We start from the raw sequence: 21,926 nt of genomic DNA on the forward strand, positions 1-21,926 counted from the left end.
AAGACTTTCTTCTTTCTAGCCACTTACTCTACTTTCCAAAAGTGTCAGAGCCAGTTTACATTGTATCTCCTCTGTGAAACTCTCCATATACTTCTAGGTTTCCCTATAAATTCTTAGATACTATATGTGGTTATAACAATTGGCAAGAGTAGAAGCAACTTCCGCCTTTTGTGGCAACATATATTTTTCCATCTCTGTAATTGACCACCAAAAAATATGTTGATGTGATGAAGACATTTTTTTTAAGATTTATTAGTAGTTTAAGGGAAGATAGGACTTGTCTGTGATTACATTAAATGTCCATAAACAAAGAGGAAAATAAAGCATAGTGACACTTGAGCTCTCTCTGCTTCTCACATCTCGTTTTCAAAGGAACTTATTTTGGGGGCACCTGAGTGGCTCATTTGGTTAAGCATCTGCCTTTGGCTCAGGTCATGATCCCCACTCGAGTCCTGGGATTGAGCCCCACATCAGGAGTCTGCTTCTCCCTCTGCCCCCTGCCCCGCTCCCTTTGTCTCTCAAATAAATAAAATTTTAAAAAAAACAAACAACCAAAAAAAAAAAAAAAAAAGAAAAGGAACTTAGTTTTGAAAAGACAAAAGAATCACAGAGATGGAATGGTTTCAAGAGTTTAGTCAGTTCTCAAAAATAAATCATTTACCAAGGTCTGAAGTCACAGAGCAAAATTGACTGTGTTGCTTAACAGGTGTACATGCACAACTTGTACATGTTTATATGAATTGCATTAAGCTCAGTAGTTTACTTTTCAAGATACTTCTCTTTGGGGCTTCTTTAGTAGATAGGATTTTGTACTATTCTCTAAGTCATTTTTTTTTTTTTTTTTTTTAGTACACAATACACATCTTGCATTACACTGACCATGGGCTTTAAAGAGAACAGGTGAATTGCATGTCAATTAATTATAAAAGCATTTTTGAATGCACCTCCCAAAGTGTTCAACTATGGAGATGGTTAAACATCTACCCACAAAGCACCAAAATAGCCCTGGCAAATAAAACTATTTACACATACTTTTCCTGAAGAGACATTAGAAGCTCAAGAGATCCAACTGAAGCTCAATACCCTTTTAAGGGTTTTCATCCTAATCATACTTTCTTTGCAATCTCATCAGGCACCCATTTTTCCTTTACTTATGTAGCAAGTATAATACCTTGCAATAGTAAGTCAAGTATGTGCTTGGTTAATCCTCCCCCCAAAAACCGTGATATAAAAAAAGGTTGGCTTGCTGTCCTACTCAATTAGCTAAATTTGTTTAAACTCTTTCCAAAACTAGTGAATAGGCATACAATATAGTAATTAGAAGGTGTTTATACATGTGCAATCATCAGATCATTACTTGCACCCTTTGTTTTATTTCTTTAAGGAAAGGAAACAGATGCAAAGACAGATACAACCTTTTAAATGTATGGAAAAAATTTAATTACATTTTTAATAATAATGTTCAAACAATCAAGTCATCCTGTAGGTATGTATCACCTTCTTTTCAAGATTTTATAGAGGCTTTAATTGAAACTTAAAATGTTTCCTTTTAAAACAATTTTGGTGCCATAAAATACCATTTAAATCAAAGGGGATTAAACCGTGCTTTCAGAACATTCAAAAGTCTATGAACAAACTCTAAATTTCAAAGTGTTTGAGAACTGGCCTCTCCCCCAGCAGCAGGTTTTAAGTGACTACTGTTTTTAACCACATTTATCTCATGTTCCATTCAAGTACACTGCTTGCTGTTTTATTTCTAATAAGATCTTATTTCCATTTTGAAAGACAAGAAAAAGAGGTCCTTGGTTCGGTTTTGCTGCTTTCATTAACTATTTCTTACACATTATTTCAGAGTTCATCTCCTAATCTCTTTGCCTACTCCAGGGATTCTCTGCCTGATACCTGGGGAAAATCCCCCAGCCATCTTCATGGGCACCTTTGCCTAACCCATTCAGATCAGACTCACCTGGGATTTCATGCCTTGACATTTTCTGCAATTTTACTTGCTCCAAATGTGCTGAAATTTATCCTTAGAAAATAAGGTCTTTTCAGCAGAGCTTCTGGAAGTTCCAATTCCAAAACACTCTGTTGCCTTAATATATAAATTTCAACTCCAAAATGTCTCGGGTCTTCAAGTGTTCCAACCTATCAATTAGAGCTAGAGGAAGCCTTTCTCCTGGAACATGGATAAGTTCAACAAGAGCGTCTTGCACTTCTCCTACTTAAACATGCTGCTCAAGTTCTATAGGCTGGAAAGGAAGAGTCATAAACTGGTCAGTCCTCTTTGGGGTTTCAGAAAGATTTCAAGGCACTCACAGGCACGGTTTACAATCATGAATGCAGAGATACTTTTCCACCACAGAGAGTAAACATGTACACCAAACCTGTATGACAGGTTGGGGTATACAGTACTGTTGCCCTCAGGCTGCAATTTAGAAGCACAGACACTAAGGCACCTCCCTTCCTAGAGTTTTTTCTTTCATAGCCCAGCAGAATAAGTATAATTTCTAAAAAAAAAAAAAAAAAAAAAAAAGACTGTATCATGAGAAACATGATGCACTCAATGCATGTGTGTCTGGATTTTCAAGCTGACTCCTCTTGGCTGTGATGAAAGTCAAGCAAACGTCCTAAAAGCTAATGTAACTTTTATAAAGTCAAGAAAAATCCCAAGGCTGGACAGACCAGTTCCTTAATAGCCTAACTGAATACAGGACAATTCTTTCCAGGCCATAACTATAGAAACTAAAAAGGTATCAATATTGAAAGCATTCATAAGCCTAATTTTCCCTTTTGAAATAGGAAAGTGAATGCCTCCAGCATGTAATGTGCCAAATTCCTCTGTGAATTACAGGCTCTGGGCAGCTGGGTGGAGACCTGGGTTCTGGCAACTGCTTCTGAGAAACCAAGGGTAATTTTCTTACCTTCATAGGCTCTATTCGCTACTCTACAAAGTAAAAATATCAGACTCGAGGCCCTTTAAGCTCCCTCATACCTTGAAAATGTTAAGATTCTACAGTCTTTCTCCCCTAACTCTGACAGCCAAATTCTCCTTCAGTGGGTTGTTGAAAAGTCGTCTTATCTCTGCTGACTGATTCTTTACAACTGACCTTGGATTCCACAGGGTTTAGCCAACTTTTCTGTACTTTGAGACATTTTTCCCCCTGAGCTCTAGTCCTTTATAGCCTCTAAAGAAGGGGTTTCCTAGTTCTAGAAGACTAAGAAGAACTGGTGTAGGAAGGGGGGCTTTACATATGAGCCACTGTAAGTAGATGACCTGAGTGACGAGGGTGTATTGAGCAGTCCAGGGGAGACCCCCATTCGAAGAAACCAGTCTCAAGGTTGTCTCAGCATTGAACTCAGAGACACCTTTTATTAAAATCATTCCAGAGATGAATTTGTACAACATAGCCTTTCCAAAGAGGCAGGTGGCTTTGGACATGCTTTGATCAAGGAAGAAGAGGAAAATAAAATGGAAAAAACCCATGTGGACTGAGTTGCTGAGGTAGGAGGGACTCGGTGGGTGAGGGACCTAACTGGATAGTGATAGCTTCTTTCCCTTTCATATAATCCCTGCTAGGGTCTGCCCTACCTGTTACTAAGAATCTTGGAATACAAAATGCATGTCCTTCCTGACAGGCAATATAGGTAAGGGCCTCGGGAAAAATCTTAACCTAAGGAATTTTCCAGGGAGCTGCTTGCCTGGAAGGAAGTTGCCACCCTTTTGTTGTTTCGGTCACGTCATTTCACTGCTATCACAAACTGACCAGGTGCTACTCTGTGGCACATGTAAGTTTTCAGGGATTGTGCAAGGAAACGCTGCTTCTCTTCCTTAGTAAATACAATTCTCAGAAAGCATTTGCCCCCATTCTTATTCTGTATTATTTATATATTTTATTTATATATTCAAAAATAAGAAAAAAGAAATCTAGCATTTTAACCTGTCTTAGGTAATTCTATTTTATGAATACTGAGACTATTAAGAGCCTTCTCATATAAATCTTCACATTACTCTCTGTAGAGTTCCTTTCCACTAGGACTGAAAGGAAGAAATTGCTTTTTATGTTTGAAAAGATAATTGAGATCTGTTCCCATGTAGCTGTAGATAACCCTGGAACAACTTCACTTTCATTTGGGAAAAAATAGGTTCCCAATACCATAGTTGCTGATAGCTTATAGGCTGCACTAACCAGGGTACTCTCAACCGGCTTCCTGGGTATAAATACCATAGTTGCTGATAGCTTATAGGCTGCACTAACCAGGGTACTCTCAACCGGCTTCCTGGGTATAAAACCTACAGGAAACAGCACTCTTTTGACAATGCCTACAACTAGCCTTCCAAGTTGTGACTAGACATGGTCACAATCTAGACACATGGCATTAGAGAACCACTATCCGAAGCACATGATAGAGTTCTAATGATGATCTGCTATCACTTACTACCTTCAGAACCAAAATTTTTAAGTATCTATATGTTTAATGTATAAAACAAAGTATTTGAATATAGTCATTTCTGTTAGAGCATGCTTATTTGTAATATGAGTTAATAATAATTAGTATTATTTCAGAGAACTTCAGAATATTTTTATAAATATTGCTAAGTTAAAGGCAAAATTAAACACTATAAAATGCCTTTTCATTTACTTCAATAATTTTTAAACTCAATCTGAAATTTAGGACAGGGCATTGCACAGAAAACAAAATAATGTTTGAGCATTCCATAACCAAAAATTCCAGAAGATATTTTGATTTGTTTTCTAAGATATTAAATTTACCAAATATCTTACCTCTGCACACATGAAGCTGCAAATTATCCCCACAATACTTTCCTCTATAATTAAAAAAAAAATCCAGAAATAATTTAAAGCCAACAACTGAAGTACTCTCACTTATCATTAGCTCTCTCCTGATTACTAAGTTCACTTAATAATTTTAAGGCAAATACAACTGGAATGGAAGCATCACAATATTCCAAGAAGATGGATCTGAACTATTTGTAGACCCACCAAGGATATATTTCAACTCAGACAGAACACAGTCCTCATTGAAAAGTTTTCACAGGACCCACAAGGGAAAACCCCTGGAGATAGAACAGAGCTCACAAGCATCCCTCAGCTACAGAATGTTTATGGAGATAGCACATGAATTTCTAACTCAAACCATAACATACAAATTATTCACTATAGCTCTTTTTAAAACTTTGGGGGTTTTTCTGCTATATACCAATTATTAATTCTGAAAGTCAGTGTATGTGTGTATATGCATGTATACATGTAGTCAACCCTTTTACAGTGGAACATATTACCAGAAACAAAACATACATAAAACTGCCAGAGAAAAAGGAAAAACAAAACAGAAAATCTGTACACATTTTAGGACTCTAAAATAAGAGGTAAATATTACCCATTGTCCTGACAAAGAGACGAGGTCTGGTTACTCCTCAGTTTACTATAACCTCTGAACACAGACACGGGTGACACACCGCATTGTCTATGAGAGGCTATTCAGGTGTTTTCCAAATAGTTATATGTATTTTACATAAAATCATCATTATATGAACAATATTAACCACCTAAATACTTCCCATATACTTTTCCAAGAAAATACGTTACAAAGCATAAGCACATACATAACATCATTTTCTCCATAAAACACATATAAACGAATAATTTCATAGAATTAAGCTAAATGTCTTTTAGCTGTTTTTCTTCAATAGGATGCACAAAACAACTTTTTATTAATCTTTAAAAGTGCTTGATAATAGCATTTTATATTTTTTAAGATTTTATTTATTTGAGAGAGAGTGATAGAGAGTGTGAACATGAGCAGGTGAGGAGGAGGAGAGGGAGAGGGAGAAGCAGGCTTACCTCTGAGTAAGGAGCCTGACTTGGGGCTCCATCCCAGGACCCTGAGATCATGACCTGAGCAGAAAGCAGCTGCTTAACTGACTGAGCCACCCACATGTCCCAATAATAGCACTTTATGCAGTATTTAACAAAATGCTTTTTGGAAACATACAGAAATAAAATAAGATTCTGGGATTCTTTTCCTTTTTTCTTTTTTTCTTAAGATAATTTCTTTTTTTTCTTTTTTTTTTTTTTAAGATTTTATCTATCTGTCAGAGAGAGAGAGAGAGACAGTACAATCAAGAGAGCAAGCACAAGCAGGGAGGACAGCAGGCAGAGGCAGAAGCAGGAACCCAGCTGAGCAAGGAGCCCGATGTGGGACTTGATCCCAGGACCCAGAGATTGTGACCTGAGCCAAAGGCAGATGCTCAACCAACTGAACCACCCAGGCATCCCAAGATTCTGGGATTCTTAAGCAGGTTTAGTGAAGAAAGGATTAAAGAAAATAGAAAACACAGGGATTCTGGAGGATAATTTAACTTTAGAAAACTGATGCTTGGGGTGCCTGGGTGGCTCAGCCAGTTAAGCCTCTGCCTTTGGCTGGGGTCATGATCCCAGAGTCCTGGGGTCCAGCCCTGCATCAAGCTCCCTGCTCAGCGGAGAGACTGCTTCTCTCTTTCCCACTCCCCCTGCTTGTGTTCCCTCTCTCTATCTCTCTCTGTCAAATAAATAAATATAATCCTTAAAAAAAAAAAAAAGAGAAAAAGAGAAAGAAAAAAAAAAACCAGACACTTTATAACCATGCCTATCTATGATCATCTTATTCTTATCCTCCTATGTATTATATTTCACAGATGTAGTTACATGTTTGATTATACACTAAATAGAAAACTTGGGTGGTCTGGGGATTTTCTTGATGATAGCATCATAAGAACATAATTAAATAAAAATGTCATTAGCAGTCGATTAAAAAATATCTTGATCAAAATGTCTCTAGTAAAGGTGACAATTCACAAGACAGACTACTAGAAATCATAGCAACAAATAAGCATTATGTTAGTTTTGTATTTGTTTTAAGAAGAAAGTTTTCTCACTCAAAAAGAGTTAAATGTGTGAGCAACCTTATATTGTTTCTATCAACAAGCCTAACCATAGAAGCCCAGTCAAGCCAATGTCAACAAAGCCAATCCCTTCAAAGAACAAAGGTATCTGACTGATTAAGTAAGACCTGTAAAATAAATCCCCTCTCCCCAACTGCTTTGCTCTCCCCTGAGATCCTGTTGTCCACCTTTATAAAAATGGTTATATTAATATATTAATACAAGGACACTTAGTTGGTAAACCCCAGATATGGTAAACTTGATTACAAATAAAAATTCCACAAGCAGAGAAAAAAGGCAGTATTTGGTCAATGTTGGAAAAGATCTGCACTACAAGTTGGTCACGCCATTTCTCCAGCATTCCATTGGAGGATAAAGATAAGACTTCCCCCACTCTCCACAAATCTGGGTTTCTGTGTTGGTTGAGTTGTTGAGCCCAAGAGACAGCCAGCTTCTCTGGAAGCTCACTTTTCCTTACCCTCAAGCACACCTTGAAACTCAGCAGGCACACACAAGCTCACGTGAGCACGCATGTACACACACACAAACTTCGTAATAGAAACTGCTTGATTTTCTGATTGGAAACACTTCAGAGGCTGTTGGCACTTACCTTGCAAAGATGTGTTAGGTAAACTTGCTTCATTCTCTCCCATTTTATAATTTCTTTTTAAAGGGGGCCAAGCAGTTTCAAGTTGTGTCAGTTACCTTGCAAGCTTGGTGACCTTCTGACTTTCTACTGTGGTACTGTAACAGTATACTACCTGCTTTCTTCTGTGAATAATTACCATTCTGCTTCCTGAATTACCTGGGCTTGCAGGACCTGTTTTGCTGTGAAATGAGATCACATCCTTTGATCCAATGCACTGCTATTAATGCGTGTTTCACAAAATGTGGCTTTGTTTCAGTTTGGTATTAACTTTTAATTCTCTACTTTCACTTTAGTCTAAAACATATTTACATTTTCCTGGAACATCGATACTACCAACACACCATCGTGCAGAGCCAGAGTTTTGTTTGTTTTTTAGTGTTCCCGATCTGCTTCTCTTATAGAAATAAAAATTTAAAGTGAATTTTGCAATGCTCATAAAAAAAAAATACAGAGACATAAGGAACAGCACGGGAATCAGTTTTGTGCCGTCATGGAAAGACAATCTTGGAGCACCACCAGTACTAGCTGTGGAACTGTAAGTGAGGGCTATACCTTTTCTGAGTCTCAGTTTCCTCAACTGTAAAATAGGGATGATGTCTATTTTAGAAGGTTTTAGTGAAGATTGAAAGCAATCATGTCTGTGCTAAACACTGTGAATGGCAGATGATAAACAGAACACAGGCAGAATTTTTTCTACCCCCCTCCTCTTCCTTTTCCATTCGTCTTCTTCCTTCTTTCTCTCCTCTTATCCTTCCTCCCTCTGAAAGTGCAAAGTATGCCCAGGAATAACACTGATGTCACTAGGTCCTGATGTCATTTGTCTACTTATTAATGGAGAGATCTTAGACAAATGATCCGATCTGATTTCAGAGTGCCTCAAAGTCCTCATTTGTGAAAAGATACTTTCACGAAAATATTTGCATTGCCTTCTGACTAGGAACAGAAAGAGTATTAGTCTAAACTAGTGTACTTCAAGCAAAAAATAATCTCCAGCAAAGATAAGCAACAAATTGGAGATTTATCTTTTATTCATTTGTAAAAGTGAGAGAGGACATAGATCACAAAAATAAATCAATTTATTTAAACTCTGTCTCCCATAAGATATCCAGATAAAAAACAATCTCTCTTTTCTCCCTTTAGAATTCCTTAAATTTAAAGTTTGTTCAGACTGGTTAAAAAAAAATCCAAGGTTTAAACACCTACTCCTTTGATGGTTCTTTGATTTTCAATTTGGAAAGAATCTGCATACCATGTTTCTTAGCTCATTAATGAAAAAAGATTGATTATATAAGTTATGTAAACAGAAAAGGTACACAACTAGAATAGTTATTCTCAGAAATATTAGAAATGAAAACAAATGTGAGAGTAAAAAAAGTCCTTATCACAGGGGCACCTGGGTGGCACAGTTAAGAGACCTACTCTTGGTTTCAGTTCAGGTCGTGATCTCTGCGCCATGAGATCAAGCTCTGAGTTCGGTTCTGCACTCAGTGTGGATTCTGCTTGAGTTTCTCTCTCCCTCCCCCTCTGCCCCTACCCACTGTGGGCATGCTCTCTCTCTCTAATAAATAAATAAATATTTTTAAAAATCACCACCACAGTTAATTTATAGTTTTCTCTTTCATTACCTTTCTGGGTCTTAGTTTCTTCATCTATAAATTGATCTGGAACATTTACTGTCTAAGCCCCATTCTCTAATTATAAATACTAAAACCTCTGATTTAAAAATCTAAGTTATAGTTTGTTCCAGAATAGTCTTTGCTTCGTACAATTGCATAATGTAGCATATATACCGCGCTACATACTTTACCAAATGTAACCTGAAATTGAATGATGGCCAATAAAACACTATAATCATCACATTTGGACTTCCCCCAACGGAGGAACACACATAACAATCCTCCCTCATTATGACAACTTGGAAATGTATTTACATACTGGTCCCAGGCACCTAAAATTAGTCAATAACCAGTCTAAAACACTCATTATCTACCAGTTGAATTATACATGTGTGAAGTTACAATGAAAGCAGCATAGAGAAGTCCTATTTTTGAGCAGAGGAAAAGCATAAAAACACCAGAAACCCCAAAAGTACTTGTCATTGCCCAGAGAGTAACATAAATATACACTCAGTTATACTGAAATAGCTTCAACATTTATAAAGCGCCATGCACTCAGTTACTCACTCTCCCTCTTGGGAACCTCATATGCCTGGAAAATTCTTCCTTCATCACTTTCCCTTTGTCTAATTCACATGCAAGAATTCTTCTTGAACCTAATCTTGGTTGAGGCTTCCTCTATATGTTGCCAGATGCCTCTTAACAACTTCAAACTTCTCCTTTCACCATGGCTCTTCTCACACTGTGTTGGATGTACTGCTTATTCTGTCCTTGGGAGCTGTTGTGTGACAGACCTCTTCTGTTCCCACCACTATCCCTGAAATCGTGCATGGTAGCATAGTTCCTGACACATATTAACTGCCTTCCATAGTTTTTGTAAAGATGAACAAGATTATCATCATCACAAAAGAAGAACTAAAGGATCTCAAAGAAAAGAAGGACATAGACTAGCAAGAAGATGATAAAATATATTTCAGGAGGGGAAAATGCCAAATTAAATTTCAAAAGTGAAAAGAAGAGGGGTAACTAGTTAGGTTTATCTGCAAGAATAAATAAATAATTTAAGAGCTAGAAGGATGACAGAGATGAGGACATTTATGAGAATTTTCAAAAAAGAGACGGAAATAAAGAATACCTATATAGTGACTGCATTAGTTTAACGTGTGCGCGCACGCGCGCACACGCACGCACACACACACACACACACACACACACACACATACCTCCCAAAAATAAATACTGGTAGCATTAGCCAGAATAGCTTTACTGAATGGTGAAAGGAATGCTAATTATACAATTATCAACATTTTTGGAATATTGGAAAGAAAGTGATGAGAGTGACTGTGTTCTCTATGTACATTCCAAGACAGTGCTGTAAAAATTACCAAGCACATTTTTAAAACAACTTAGATGACTTAAGAGAAAACAACATTCACAACCATATCATCTTTCTGTATTTCTACCATTTTATTTCTAAAGCAAACTTCACGGAGAGAGTGGCTACAGAAAAAGGTTATAAATGCTACCTTTTATCATTCAGTTTGAGGGTTCTATGTAGAAATTAAACAACAGGAAGAAACCAATGTTGAAGTTTAAACTTGTCATGGGTAATTATTAAAGTGATTTTGTAGTTCTGTTTTTCAAGGGAAGATACATGTGAATATTTGAAAAAAATATGAAGTAGTTATTCAAAATTCTGAATGGTGGCACTGTCTTATAAAGCATGGAGCCCTGTGTAGGTAAAATGTTACACATTTAGTAACAGACCTGGCATTTCATCACTTAGCATTTTTTTTTAAAGATTCTTTGTTGAAGCTTAAATTCTGTTGTTTGATGGTCGCCAAGAATTTCTAGTTGGGATTGTCTGATCCTTATAGCTGCTAAGTACTTTTAAGTCCTACCAGAAGCAGTCTGTTTCTAAACTAGGAAAGGAAGAGAATGCATATTCTGTACAGGAAGAATGGGTAGAAATAAATAAGATTTTCTGATTCTTAGGAATACTGGCTGAACATATTCTGCATCCTCTCTTCTGAATCTAGGTATTACCATCTATCTAGTTGCCCTAGAGAGAAACTTATTTATCCTTAGCTCTATTCTCCCACATTCCCCAAATAATCACAAAGTCCTAACAATTATTCCTAAATGTCACTGAAATTCACTTCTTTAACTTTCCATATTCTCTAGGTGAGGCCATCATCATCATCTCTCACTAAGACACAAACTCCCTAAATGAATTCTCCCTTTCCTTTAATCCATCCTTTCTGTAACTGTAGAGTCATCTAGCAGATGGGTGATCTTCCTAAAACATAGTCATGCCATTTCCATGCTCGCGTCTGTTCAATGGTCCCACAGCCTACTCAATACTATCGATACATTATCACCACCATCCCACTAACTCCTAACCTCCCATTAAGACTTAGTTCATCGAACTTAGGCTTCTCTGACATTCCCAAGCACATCTGATGCGAATTCCAAATAGCTGAATACATAATCACATTTACTTTTCTATACCTGTGAATTTATATATAGCTGGTCAAAAAAAATTAAAGTATACTCAGTGCTTTGTATCAGGATTGACTTGTGGGCAAAAATAACCTAAGCTTTTAATTCTCTCTCTCTGTCTTTTTTTTTTTTTTTTTTTTTTTTTTCATAAAATTGGCATGCAGAATCTTAAGAAAATTTGTATTGATGGAGAACAAAGAAAGTAACTACTATTTTCAATAGTAATAAGACATATCTATTAACAAGGAAATAAGTAATGATGACAAGGAGAGTATCATCATTTTCATGATCTTTCTACTATAGTCTTAATAAATGAAGTAGCCAAGGAACAATATAAATTATATGCTAACACACACACATGCACATACAACAGAGTTGCTTAACAATTACTGGTGGTTTATAGGTTATTTCACATGATTAAGATATACAATGACTCATCCAAAAATAACAGACCCATGGTGGTGCTGAGTTGAAAGTCAGGTGGGAGGGATGCTACAAAGCAGTCTAATTTGCTGCTGGGAACAACACTCTTCTAGACTGTGGTAGAACTTTAAAACACAACATTAAATACAAGCTTGTAATCATAGTATATAGTGACCTATACACCTTTTATGAGGATCTCACGAAATCTTGGCTTACATGACAGAAAATTTTAAAGCAATATCCTCTTACTAGCAATCTCAGCTTCATCCATGAGAGTCTACTGATAGTGGGAAGACTAGCTATGACTGTCATCTAAGTATCATTTGAAAAAGAGAAAATAGTAAAGTTTCAGTGTATATTTAATACTATTATGGAACATAAAATGAAGTATACACACACAAATACTTGATTAACCTATACAGAACTATTCCACAAACGCTGACAAAACTCCCTCAAGAGGACCCCTGAGGAAAGCATTGAAGGAAGATACATGCTAACTGCCTGAGACAACATAGAATGGGGGACTTTTCAATTTGAGATTATCAGGACACTTAAATATCTACAGTAAGGTTGGAAAAAATCTCCAGCCAAAACCCCAGAACACCAAGGTTTAATAGGAATACCAAACTGATAGAATGATTTCTCTAATCCTTTGAAAATGCAATGAGAATGCCTAAATTATATTAGCTTGGAGATAAGTTTATTTGCTCAAAACATCCTGATATGACTGTTCTTCAAAAAGGAAGTCTCATCTGCATATCAAAGAATTCTTGAACACCTCTGATAATGTTATATAAGTGCATCCCAGTCCTTCATACTGAAAGGTAAAATGTCTCTGGTCTTCAGCCTCTTCATAATAGCCTGAAAAAGCAAGACAACAAGGCGCCTGCGGCTCAGTCATTAAGCCTCCGCCTTTGGCTCAGGTCATGACCCCAGAGTCCTGGGATACTGGCCTACATCAGGCTCCCTGACCAGCAGAAAGCCTGCTTTTCCCTCTCCCACTCCCCCTGCTTGTGTTCCCTCTCTCTGTCAAATAAATAAATAAAATCTTTTTAAAAAGAAAAAAAAAAAAAAAGGCAAGACAATGACTAATGCCAACTGTGCTGTAGAAATTTGGCAAATATTAACTAAAAGAAAACAACGTTTAACAGCTGTTCAGGGGTGTTGTAACAGCCTTCTCCATGAAGGTGAAGCTGAGGTAAAAGGTGCGGATTCTCATTGTCTTTAGAACATTCTATCCCTTTCATTTAACATCTTTGTATCAGAACACAGTAACTGTAGCAATCACTTATTAAATTTAACACTAAGTGCCTTAGTTTCAATTCATAAATATGAACAAAAGTAGTCAAGAAGAACTAATTATGAGGAATCAAAGGAAATTAGGGTATCTTCTGTTACATAGTATTTCTTTAATTTCTTTTTTTTTAATGTTTTTCTTCTTCCCCTTCCTCCTTTTTTTGAATAGTCAAAGTGGCGTAAGAAGCATTTATAAGGGGGAAAAAAAAAAAAGATTCCAGGAGAACTACTTTTGTTCAACATCATAATGGGCCACTACTTTCTAGTGTGAATGTTTTCTTTCTGAAAGCTCCTCTTCTACTTTCCCGCTGACTTCCCGCCAGGTAGCATTGTTAGAGAAAAGGAGAGGAAGGATTAAAGTCTTCAACCTTTCCCTAAGTAGCTAGTACTTAAAATAGACTTTCTCTAAAGTCACTGGCGGTCTTTTCTATGGTGACCAGATTTACAAATCGGAAAAAAAATAAAAAATAAAAAATAAAAAGTCACAGAACAAATGAGGAGAGATAAACATAGCTTCTTTGGATGGACTTTACGGAATAATGGGCTAAATAGAGAAAAATCAATGGAAAAAAATAGAAGCTCAGGAAGACACTGGGAACTACAGTATCTGATCACCATGGACAATAAGGGACTTGCATGTGAGCAATTTTAAGAATGAATAAACATAAAAATAGAGTTAGACATGCCTTGGCTAAAGCTACCCTAAAATACTTATTTTATTCCCTCATACCTGTTCTAAAACCTTTAGTTTTCCTGTAGACTAACCCATCAATTTTTATTTCCTAAACATTTTTGTGTGTGTGTGTGTTTAAAAAGCTGGGCAAATATGGCCCCATCTTCCAATTCTCAAGGCAGATATTGAAAGCATTTCTTAGCTGCTGTTTTTAGATCTGCCAGATTCATAAGCATTTAATACTTGATAATTTGATCAACTGAAAACAATTATATTTCATCTTTCTCCTAAAATCTTTAAAATGAGAGAGTGAGGGAGATTATTAATTAAAAATGTTACTAGTATTCAGTTTCCTTCTTAAGGGGCCAGAATATTCCACCTCAAATTATGACACTTTGGCTTGAGGATTGTTTTGAGCTGAACCCAATTAGCTCTGTGCCTTCTCCCCTTTCTATTTACTAGAAGGACATAAATTTCCATCAGTAATAGTGTTTCCCATTCCCTTACCAGGAAGGGAACTACTCTGGAGACAACTTTCAGTACCTCAAATAATTCCCATCTGAAACAAAAAACAAAACCAAACCATTAAATAACCCTTGTTTTAGAGTACAATCCTTCTACTCCCCTTCCCATAAGTTACCTCCTTCTTACAGAAATCCTTACAGAAATTTTCCTTTGTCTAGCCTAAAATAGTATATAAGCCTCAAATATCTGTCTCCTTGAATCACATTCTTTTTTTTTTTTTAATTTTATTTATTTGTTTGACAGACAGATTACAAGCAGGCAGAGAGCCAGGCAGAGAGAGAGAGAGAGGAGGAAGCAGGCTCCCTGCAGGGAGCCCGATGCGGGGCTCGATCCCAGGACCCCGGGACCATGACCTGAGCTGAAGGCAGAGGCTTTAACCCACTGAGCCACCCAGGTGCCCCTCCTTGAATCACATTCTTTTGTGAATTCCCAGTGTGTATGCACGTAATTAAATCTTTTTTTTTTTTTCCCTCCTGTTATTCCGTGTTTTGTCAGTTTAATTTGCAGGGTCCCCAGCCACTGACCCTAGGAGAACAAAGGAAAAAAGCTCTCTACCTCTCCTACACCTCTTTTCTTCAGTTTTCTTAAAATCTAAAAAACAAAACAAAACAAAACAAAAAACCAAAAACAAAAAAAAACCCTCCTTTACTTCAGATTGGTGATAAATTGAAAATTATAATATTTTAAAGTTCACAACAGTTTAAAGAAATGAACTGAGATTGAATTACCCCTATTAGCACCTAATAAAACACAAGTTACATAGTGAAAACAAAGATGACAGTGTAAAATGCATCAAGAAACTTGGAAGGCAATTTAAATTATTAAAGTTAAAATTAAAGAGAACACTCTACTTTCTAATTTAAGGGTTATTTTATGACATCACAAATACTTCACTTATCTGCCCTCAGACACTTTTGTTTGTCTGTGAACTTTCTTTAAAAAGTGGAATCTGAATGAGTTTAGTGGTTATTCACTTTCCAGTGGGTCTAATTTCTTTATATAGCTCTATTTCCTTTGTTTCTTGTTTATCCTCTAAAACACTTAAATACATGACCCTTGGCTTTTTACTAACAAAGTCACCTGAGCTCTCTTTCCAATTTCAGTGTCCAAATGTAATGTAAATATATACAACTGTATCGATATAATAATCTATCTTTACCACCAAATTAACATGCTAGAACTGCTTTATTTGAATTTTGTTAATGAGCTAAAGACGATTCCATTAAGTGGCCAATCTCAATGTAAGTTCAGAAATTTTCTGATATATTGCCCTTAGCAATGCAAGTTAACTTTTTAAATGTTTATCATACTCTCTTTCACTGCTGGTGGCATACAAATTTGTCATTTTCATCCTGTTTGTCCCTTCATGTAGATCTATGTTTAAGTTTCCTACTGCCTAAAAATCGCCCTTGTGGATCAGCAAGCTGCAGGACTCACTGATGCTGCTGCCTGAGACAGATGCCATGGACCCGAAGCAGGTGGAGCACTCCACTTACTTCTTTGGCTGACATGGCACCCAGCTGTCCCCAGCAGGATGCAGTGTGTGCAGCCCACCCGGTACCATAGTGTAAGAAAAGCCCAGTCACAGCCAACACAACCCAAACCATTCCTTGTAGTTCTTGTCCAATGATAACAAATTCTCCCAGTTTATCTGAAAAAAGTCCTTGCTTAGCTTTTGTCTTTAAGAAAATTTTTTTTTTCTATACATTGAAATATTTCTTGGGGAGCGTGGGTGGCTCACTCAGTTGGGCATCCAACTCTTGACTTTACCTCAGGTCATGATCTCAGGGTTATGAGACTGAGCCCCAAGTCCAGCTTCGTGCTGGGCATGGAGCATGCTTGAGATTTTCTCTCCCTTTCTTTGCCCCTCCCCTCCAATTAAAAACATTCTTTTTTCTTTCAGCATTTTATTTTTTTCCCTGTTTGTTATCTGGCTTACATAGTTTCTGTCAAAGAAAAAAAAAATCTATGGTTTCTCTTAACCTTTATCTTCCGTATACCATATGTCTTTTGCCTCTTGCTGTTTTGATGTATTCTCTGCACTCATTCTTAGTCCATTTGATTATTATGTGACTTGGTAGAATTTTCTTTGTGTTTATCATGCTTGGAGTTTTTTGATTTTTTTAGCTTTGTCAGCTTATAATATTCATCAAATTCTAAAAAAAAAAGTTCCATTATTGCTATCTTCAAATATTTTGTCTCTCTTTCCTTCTTAAAGACTAACAACAGATTTTTAAAATTAATCATATAATACTGTAGTGGAATAATCTATAACTGTTTATGCAGAAGTACTCATTCACTTACAAAAGATCCAACACATTGTTGCATTATATTTTTGTCATGACATATGACATATGCTAAAAATAATATAATTACAACTATATTACAGAATTACTGGTGATTGTCTAATTTCTTCCTTGCATCCTTGATTTTTTAATATCTTAAAACTAGTTATATATTACTTTTACAATAAAAATAAAGCATTTATTTACCAATTTGAGGGAAAAAAGTCTTATTTATGATTCCTGTTCTTCAAAATAAATTAGAAAGATAAAAGAGGTCTTAAACTTTGCTTTCAAAAATGCCAAGGATATCCACACAATTTATCTATACTTTATGTCTCTGATGTTTATAAACAGAACCTGAGCTTGTTAGTGTTGGTAAATAGCTAATAAAAGAAATATCTATATGTGTATAAATAGTCAATAAGTATTTACTAAATTTAGTTGATAAGGAAAGAAATTTTTGTAAACTTTAATTAGAATTCCTTAAAGGGGCCCAGGAGGAAAAATTGTGGTATAATTTAAAAACAATAAAACTCAGATGTTCTATTTATGGGAAGGTCAGTGAGAGATAAATGTCACTCAGTAGATATTTCATAGCTTCTTTTTTATAAACTCATACTTTTATAAAAACTAATACAAGTATCTTAGCCACCATGTTGATCTGGGGAATTTTAGTTAGAAAAGAGAAACAGCAGGTCAGCAAGACTATTCTGTTTGAGCTGGGAAGAAAGCAGACAAGAAGCCACCTAAGGAAAAATTGTCACTCTCCAGAGAACTAGCAAAATAAGAAAATTAGCTTGATGTTTCCTATTCTTTATGAAACACCATCTTCTGATAATCATTAATATATTATCACCAACAAAAATATAGAGAGAAAAAATAGAATTTCAATAACAAATTATTTCATTCTCAGAAGTACCCAGTATTGGGGTGGCTGGGTGGCTCAGTGGGTTAAGCGTCTGCCTTTGGCTCAGGTCATGATCTCAGGGTCCTGGGATGGAGCCCTGGGTCCTGTCAGACTCCCTGCTCAGCAGGGAGTCTGCTGCATCTCCATCTCCCCTTGCCACCTTCCCCAGCTTGTACACTCGCTCTTTAATAAATATTTTTTTAGTAAAAAAGAAGTATCCAGTATTAACCTTTAAATATAAATCCCAGAGAGAGAAAAGGAGGAGTATATAGGTAAATATAGACACGATATAGATGTAGAAAGATATAATTATATGCAGATGTGCAGGCATGAATAGAGAGATTAAAATCTAACAATGTACAGACCATTTTGAAACACTTTTTTGTTAAAATTATGCAGTGGATATCATTCTATTGAGATCTTCTTGATGGACTTTGGAGTCAGATAAATGTGATTAAGATCCTGGCCACTACTTAATCCTAGTATGACCTTGTACAAATTGTTTCACTTCTCTGAGCCTCAACTTTTTTTTTCATCAAAATGGAGAAAATACCTGAGCCTCCATAGGGGGTTAAGGTGATAGTTCCATATGATAATGCAGGGCCTGATCATAATAGGCTCTCAACAAACTTTGACTCTAATACAGATCATTGTGTTTGCTTAATCGTTATTATAAGATTTACAAATAACTTTTGGAATGTTTTCCCAAATCTCAGTGATCTTCTCTTACCTGTTCCCCACATCTACAGGGGTAGAATATTTTGTTCTATTCAATATAGCTCACTCCACAGGTTATAGTTGACCAAACCAGTATGTACATAAAACTCCAAGTAGAAGCCAGAGACTTTTTTTCCCCCGCAATTTTGATTTCAGACTGAAGGAGAATTAAAGTTAGGCTTGTAACATGTAATGTCAGGAGCTATGTGCATAACCATGTTCAGTTCAGCTATGTTAAAGGGGTAATTGAAAACAACAATGAATTTAGGTTGTGAACATATCATGAAGGATTCTTGCTCAATCTGCTAGTTATAATAAATGTGCTTTTTAAAATTTCTTAATTTATTTAGGCTAAATCTAGCTTGAATTGGTTTTGAATTGAATTGGTTTTGTTATTTATAACCAAACAGTTTTAATGACTAGAACTGTTAAAGATAATTATCCCAACAACAGGTACAAATGGCCTCAAGCAGGGCTGTTGACAGCCCTAAATGAGAATGATATCTAGGGCTTCTAATTTATTTTTTAACAATAGTAAATCATAGCACACGCTATAAAGAACACATCATTGCATCCTTACAAAAACCTCAAAAAAGCCAACACTATGTTATACACTAAGTAACTGAGGTTCAAAAACAAGTAACACTGCCAAGGTCCTAAGTGATGGAAATGGCATTTGAAGAGACCTTAGTATCTTTCTGACACCAAAGTTCTATTATATCTTTCATTCATTCATTAGGTAAATGTTTACTGATTACTTACTATTTACCAGAAATTATAATATCTAGATTTCCTACATTTAATAAGGCCTCATTATGTGCCAAGTAATTTACATATATTAACTCACATAATCTTTGTTCTATAATGTCCATTTTACAGATGACACCCAAAAAGAGAGGAAACTTGCCTGAAGACTTGCTAGTGACAGAGCCAGGATTCAAACTAAGCAATGTGGTTCTTATTCTTTTTTTTTTTTTTTTTTAATCTCTACTGCTGTCTGTATGAGGTGTAGGGTATACAGATACAGTTTCTGATGCTCTCATAGAGGTTACATTCTAGTTGGAGACACAGAGGCGAACAAAGCAAACAAACAAGTACTAGCTATAATAGGGTTATGTAAGAAAAGGGCAGGATGTGATGTGAAAGAATAACAAGATTTCAGTAGTAGTTTAGAGAAGTAACATTAGAAACAGATATAAAATTTGAGGATCCCAGCCACAGAAATGTTTGGAGGACAGTGAGAGAACATGAGAGAAAGCCTCGAGGTAGAAACAAACTTGGTCTTTTTGTTCAGTTGAAGGAAGGCTACTGTGCCTGAAGCAAAGGAGTAGTTACATATTAAACCATGAGAACTGCAGCAATAAATGGTCAGGTTTAATGCTGGTTTTATAGTTCTTCACTAGGTGAAATAAAATTTCCCCACAAAGTTAATAAGAATAATTAATCAAAAAATATTATTTTCAAAATAATTTATATATGTCTAATAAATCATTTTGACTGTCTTTCTTTTATCTATTCTAGAAGAAAAATTATTGCCATTTGGTTCCATATGTGAACAAAGCACAGCCATTACTGAATGGACACTCTTCCAACTGCAGACACAAATGTCTCTATACCGTAAACAATAACCAGATAGTTTGCTTGCTCAGTTCACTCTTAATTTCCTGGTTATCTGCTCAGTTATATTGGTTATTTTGGTTATAATGGTTATATTGCTCATGGCAATTATACTAAATTAACTATCAGTTTCACTGGTTAAAAGTAAAATCCATTATGTTGATGCATGATACATAAACTATTGTAAATATCTGCAGGTATATGTGTATAGCTCTTAAAAACTTAATTCACAAACTAACCAGTCATATCCACTCATACATTTGAAATGTGAACTCTTTAATTATATTTCAGAACTTTAATTTTAAGCATACTAATTAAATTCATAGTCAAAATCAGAATGCTACTCAAAAATTTTGTGAAGGGAATTATCAGTAATATTCTTTTGTCAGAAAGGGTATACATTTATAATGTCTTCTTATGAGTTCATTAAAAATACAATAATTCCTTATAATTAATATTTTATAAACTAAAATATCAAAATCTATGTGTACTAACTTTTCTATTAAAAAAACTTTTTTAAAGGTTTATTTATTTTACAGAGCAAGATAAAGAAGGACAGCACAAGTAGGGAGAGGGGCAGAGGGAGAGAGAGAGAGAGAGAAATCTCAAACAGACTCCCCACTGAGCACAGAGCCCATCATAGGACTTGATCTCATGACCCCAAGACCGAAGATTGTGGCCTCAGCCAAAACTAAGAGCTGGATACTCAACCAAGTGAGCCACCCTGAGTGCACCCCAGTTAAAGCTTTAATGTAACAAATGAATGACCTATCACTGGATGAAATTACATATAATTGTAATCATAAAAAATAAGCAATAGTCTATGAAACAGTCTAATAAGCCATTTAAATTAGTATGATGAGGGCGCCTGGGTGGCTCAGTGGTTAAGCCTCTGCCTTCGGCTCGGGTCATGATCCCAGGGTCCTGGGATCGAGCCCTGCGTCGGGCTCTCTGCTTAGCAGGGAGCCTGCCTCCTCCTCTCTCTCTCTCTCTCTGCCTGCCTCTCTGTCTACTTGTGATCTGTCTGTGAAATAAACAAATAAAAATCTTTAAAAAATAAATAAATAAATAAATAAATTAGTATGATGATTACTCCTCTATAACTCTGATCCTTAAAATAATAGGAAGTATTAAACATGGAACAATAAATCCATCTGGCTTATAGATCTTAAGAGTTGATATTTTGTTTAAAATAAAATAACTATACCAAGTTTATTCTATAGAAATCACTAAAGTTTTTACTGGCTTCCAATAAGATTAAAAAAAAAAGCAGATTCTAAAATGATATTGCAAAAATAATAATTTGTGTTACAGAAAAAAATCTTAAATTTGTTTTCATTAAGATAAAGAGTAGAGGGTTGTGAGAATGGGATTGTTCTTATATCTACTAGATGGACATACTCCTCTTGCTTAAAGAGAATGTTAAAGTATCATTTCATTTTTGCAAAGTGATACATATAAAATCTGTTGACTAATATATTTCTACTTATTAAAAAAATTGTGGAACAGTCTATGCTTTAAGGTGTTGAAATTATATATGTTGCTATATATTTGGGCTTGGTGTTGTTTTGCAAATTTGCCCTCTAGGAATACTGCAGCCTTATACTCCAGCAAGGAATATAAAGCATTTGCTTAATAAGAATTTAGGTTGGCCAAAAAGTCCTTCAAATGGAACATTTTAATTAGAACCTCTCGATGAGAAAAACTGCAAGTTTTTTTTTTCTTTTTCTTTTCTTCTTTCTTTTTTTTTTTAAGGAAAAGAAGCTTATCTTA

General features: G+C 35.7%; 1 protein-coding gene across 2 annotated transcripts in view; it reads right to left on the reverse strand.

Moving 5' to 3' along the window:
• The window catches only part of LOC111148153 (N-acetylated alpha-linked acidic dipeptidase like 2), a 1,315,835-nt gene that overhangs the window by 936,116 nt on the left and 357,793 nt on the right, over positions 1 to 21,926 (reverse strand). The window contains exon 1 of one of the 2 annotated variants that reach the window (XM_022504596.1): positions 7,554 to 7,673. The exons of the other annotated variant lie outside the window; for it this stretch is intronic. Coding sequence (XP_022360304.1) covers positions 7,554 to 7,596 — 43 coding nt within the window. The 5' untranslated portion in view covers positions 7,597 to 7,673. Of the gene's footprint in view, positions 1 to 7,553; positions 7,674 to 21,926 lie in introns of those variants that run through there. 2 annotated transcript variants of the gene reach the window in all.

The sequence above is a fragment of the Enhydra lutris genome, unplaced genomic scaffold, assembly GCF_002288905.1.
Source record: "Enhydra lutris kenyoni isolate GAN:26980312 unplaced genomic scaffold, ASM228890v2 scaffoldscaffold2, whole genome shotgun sequence".
Classification (NCBI taxonomy): domain Eukaryota; kingdom Metazoa; phylum Chordata; class Mammalia; order Carnivora; family Mustelidae; genus Enhydra; species Enhydra lutris.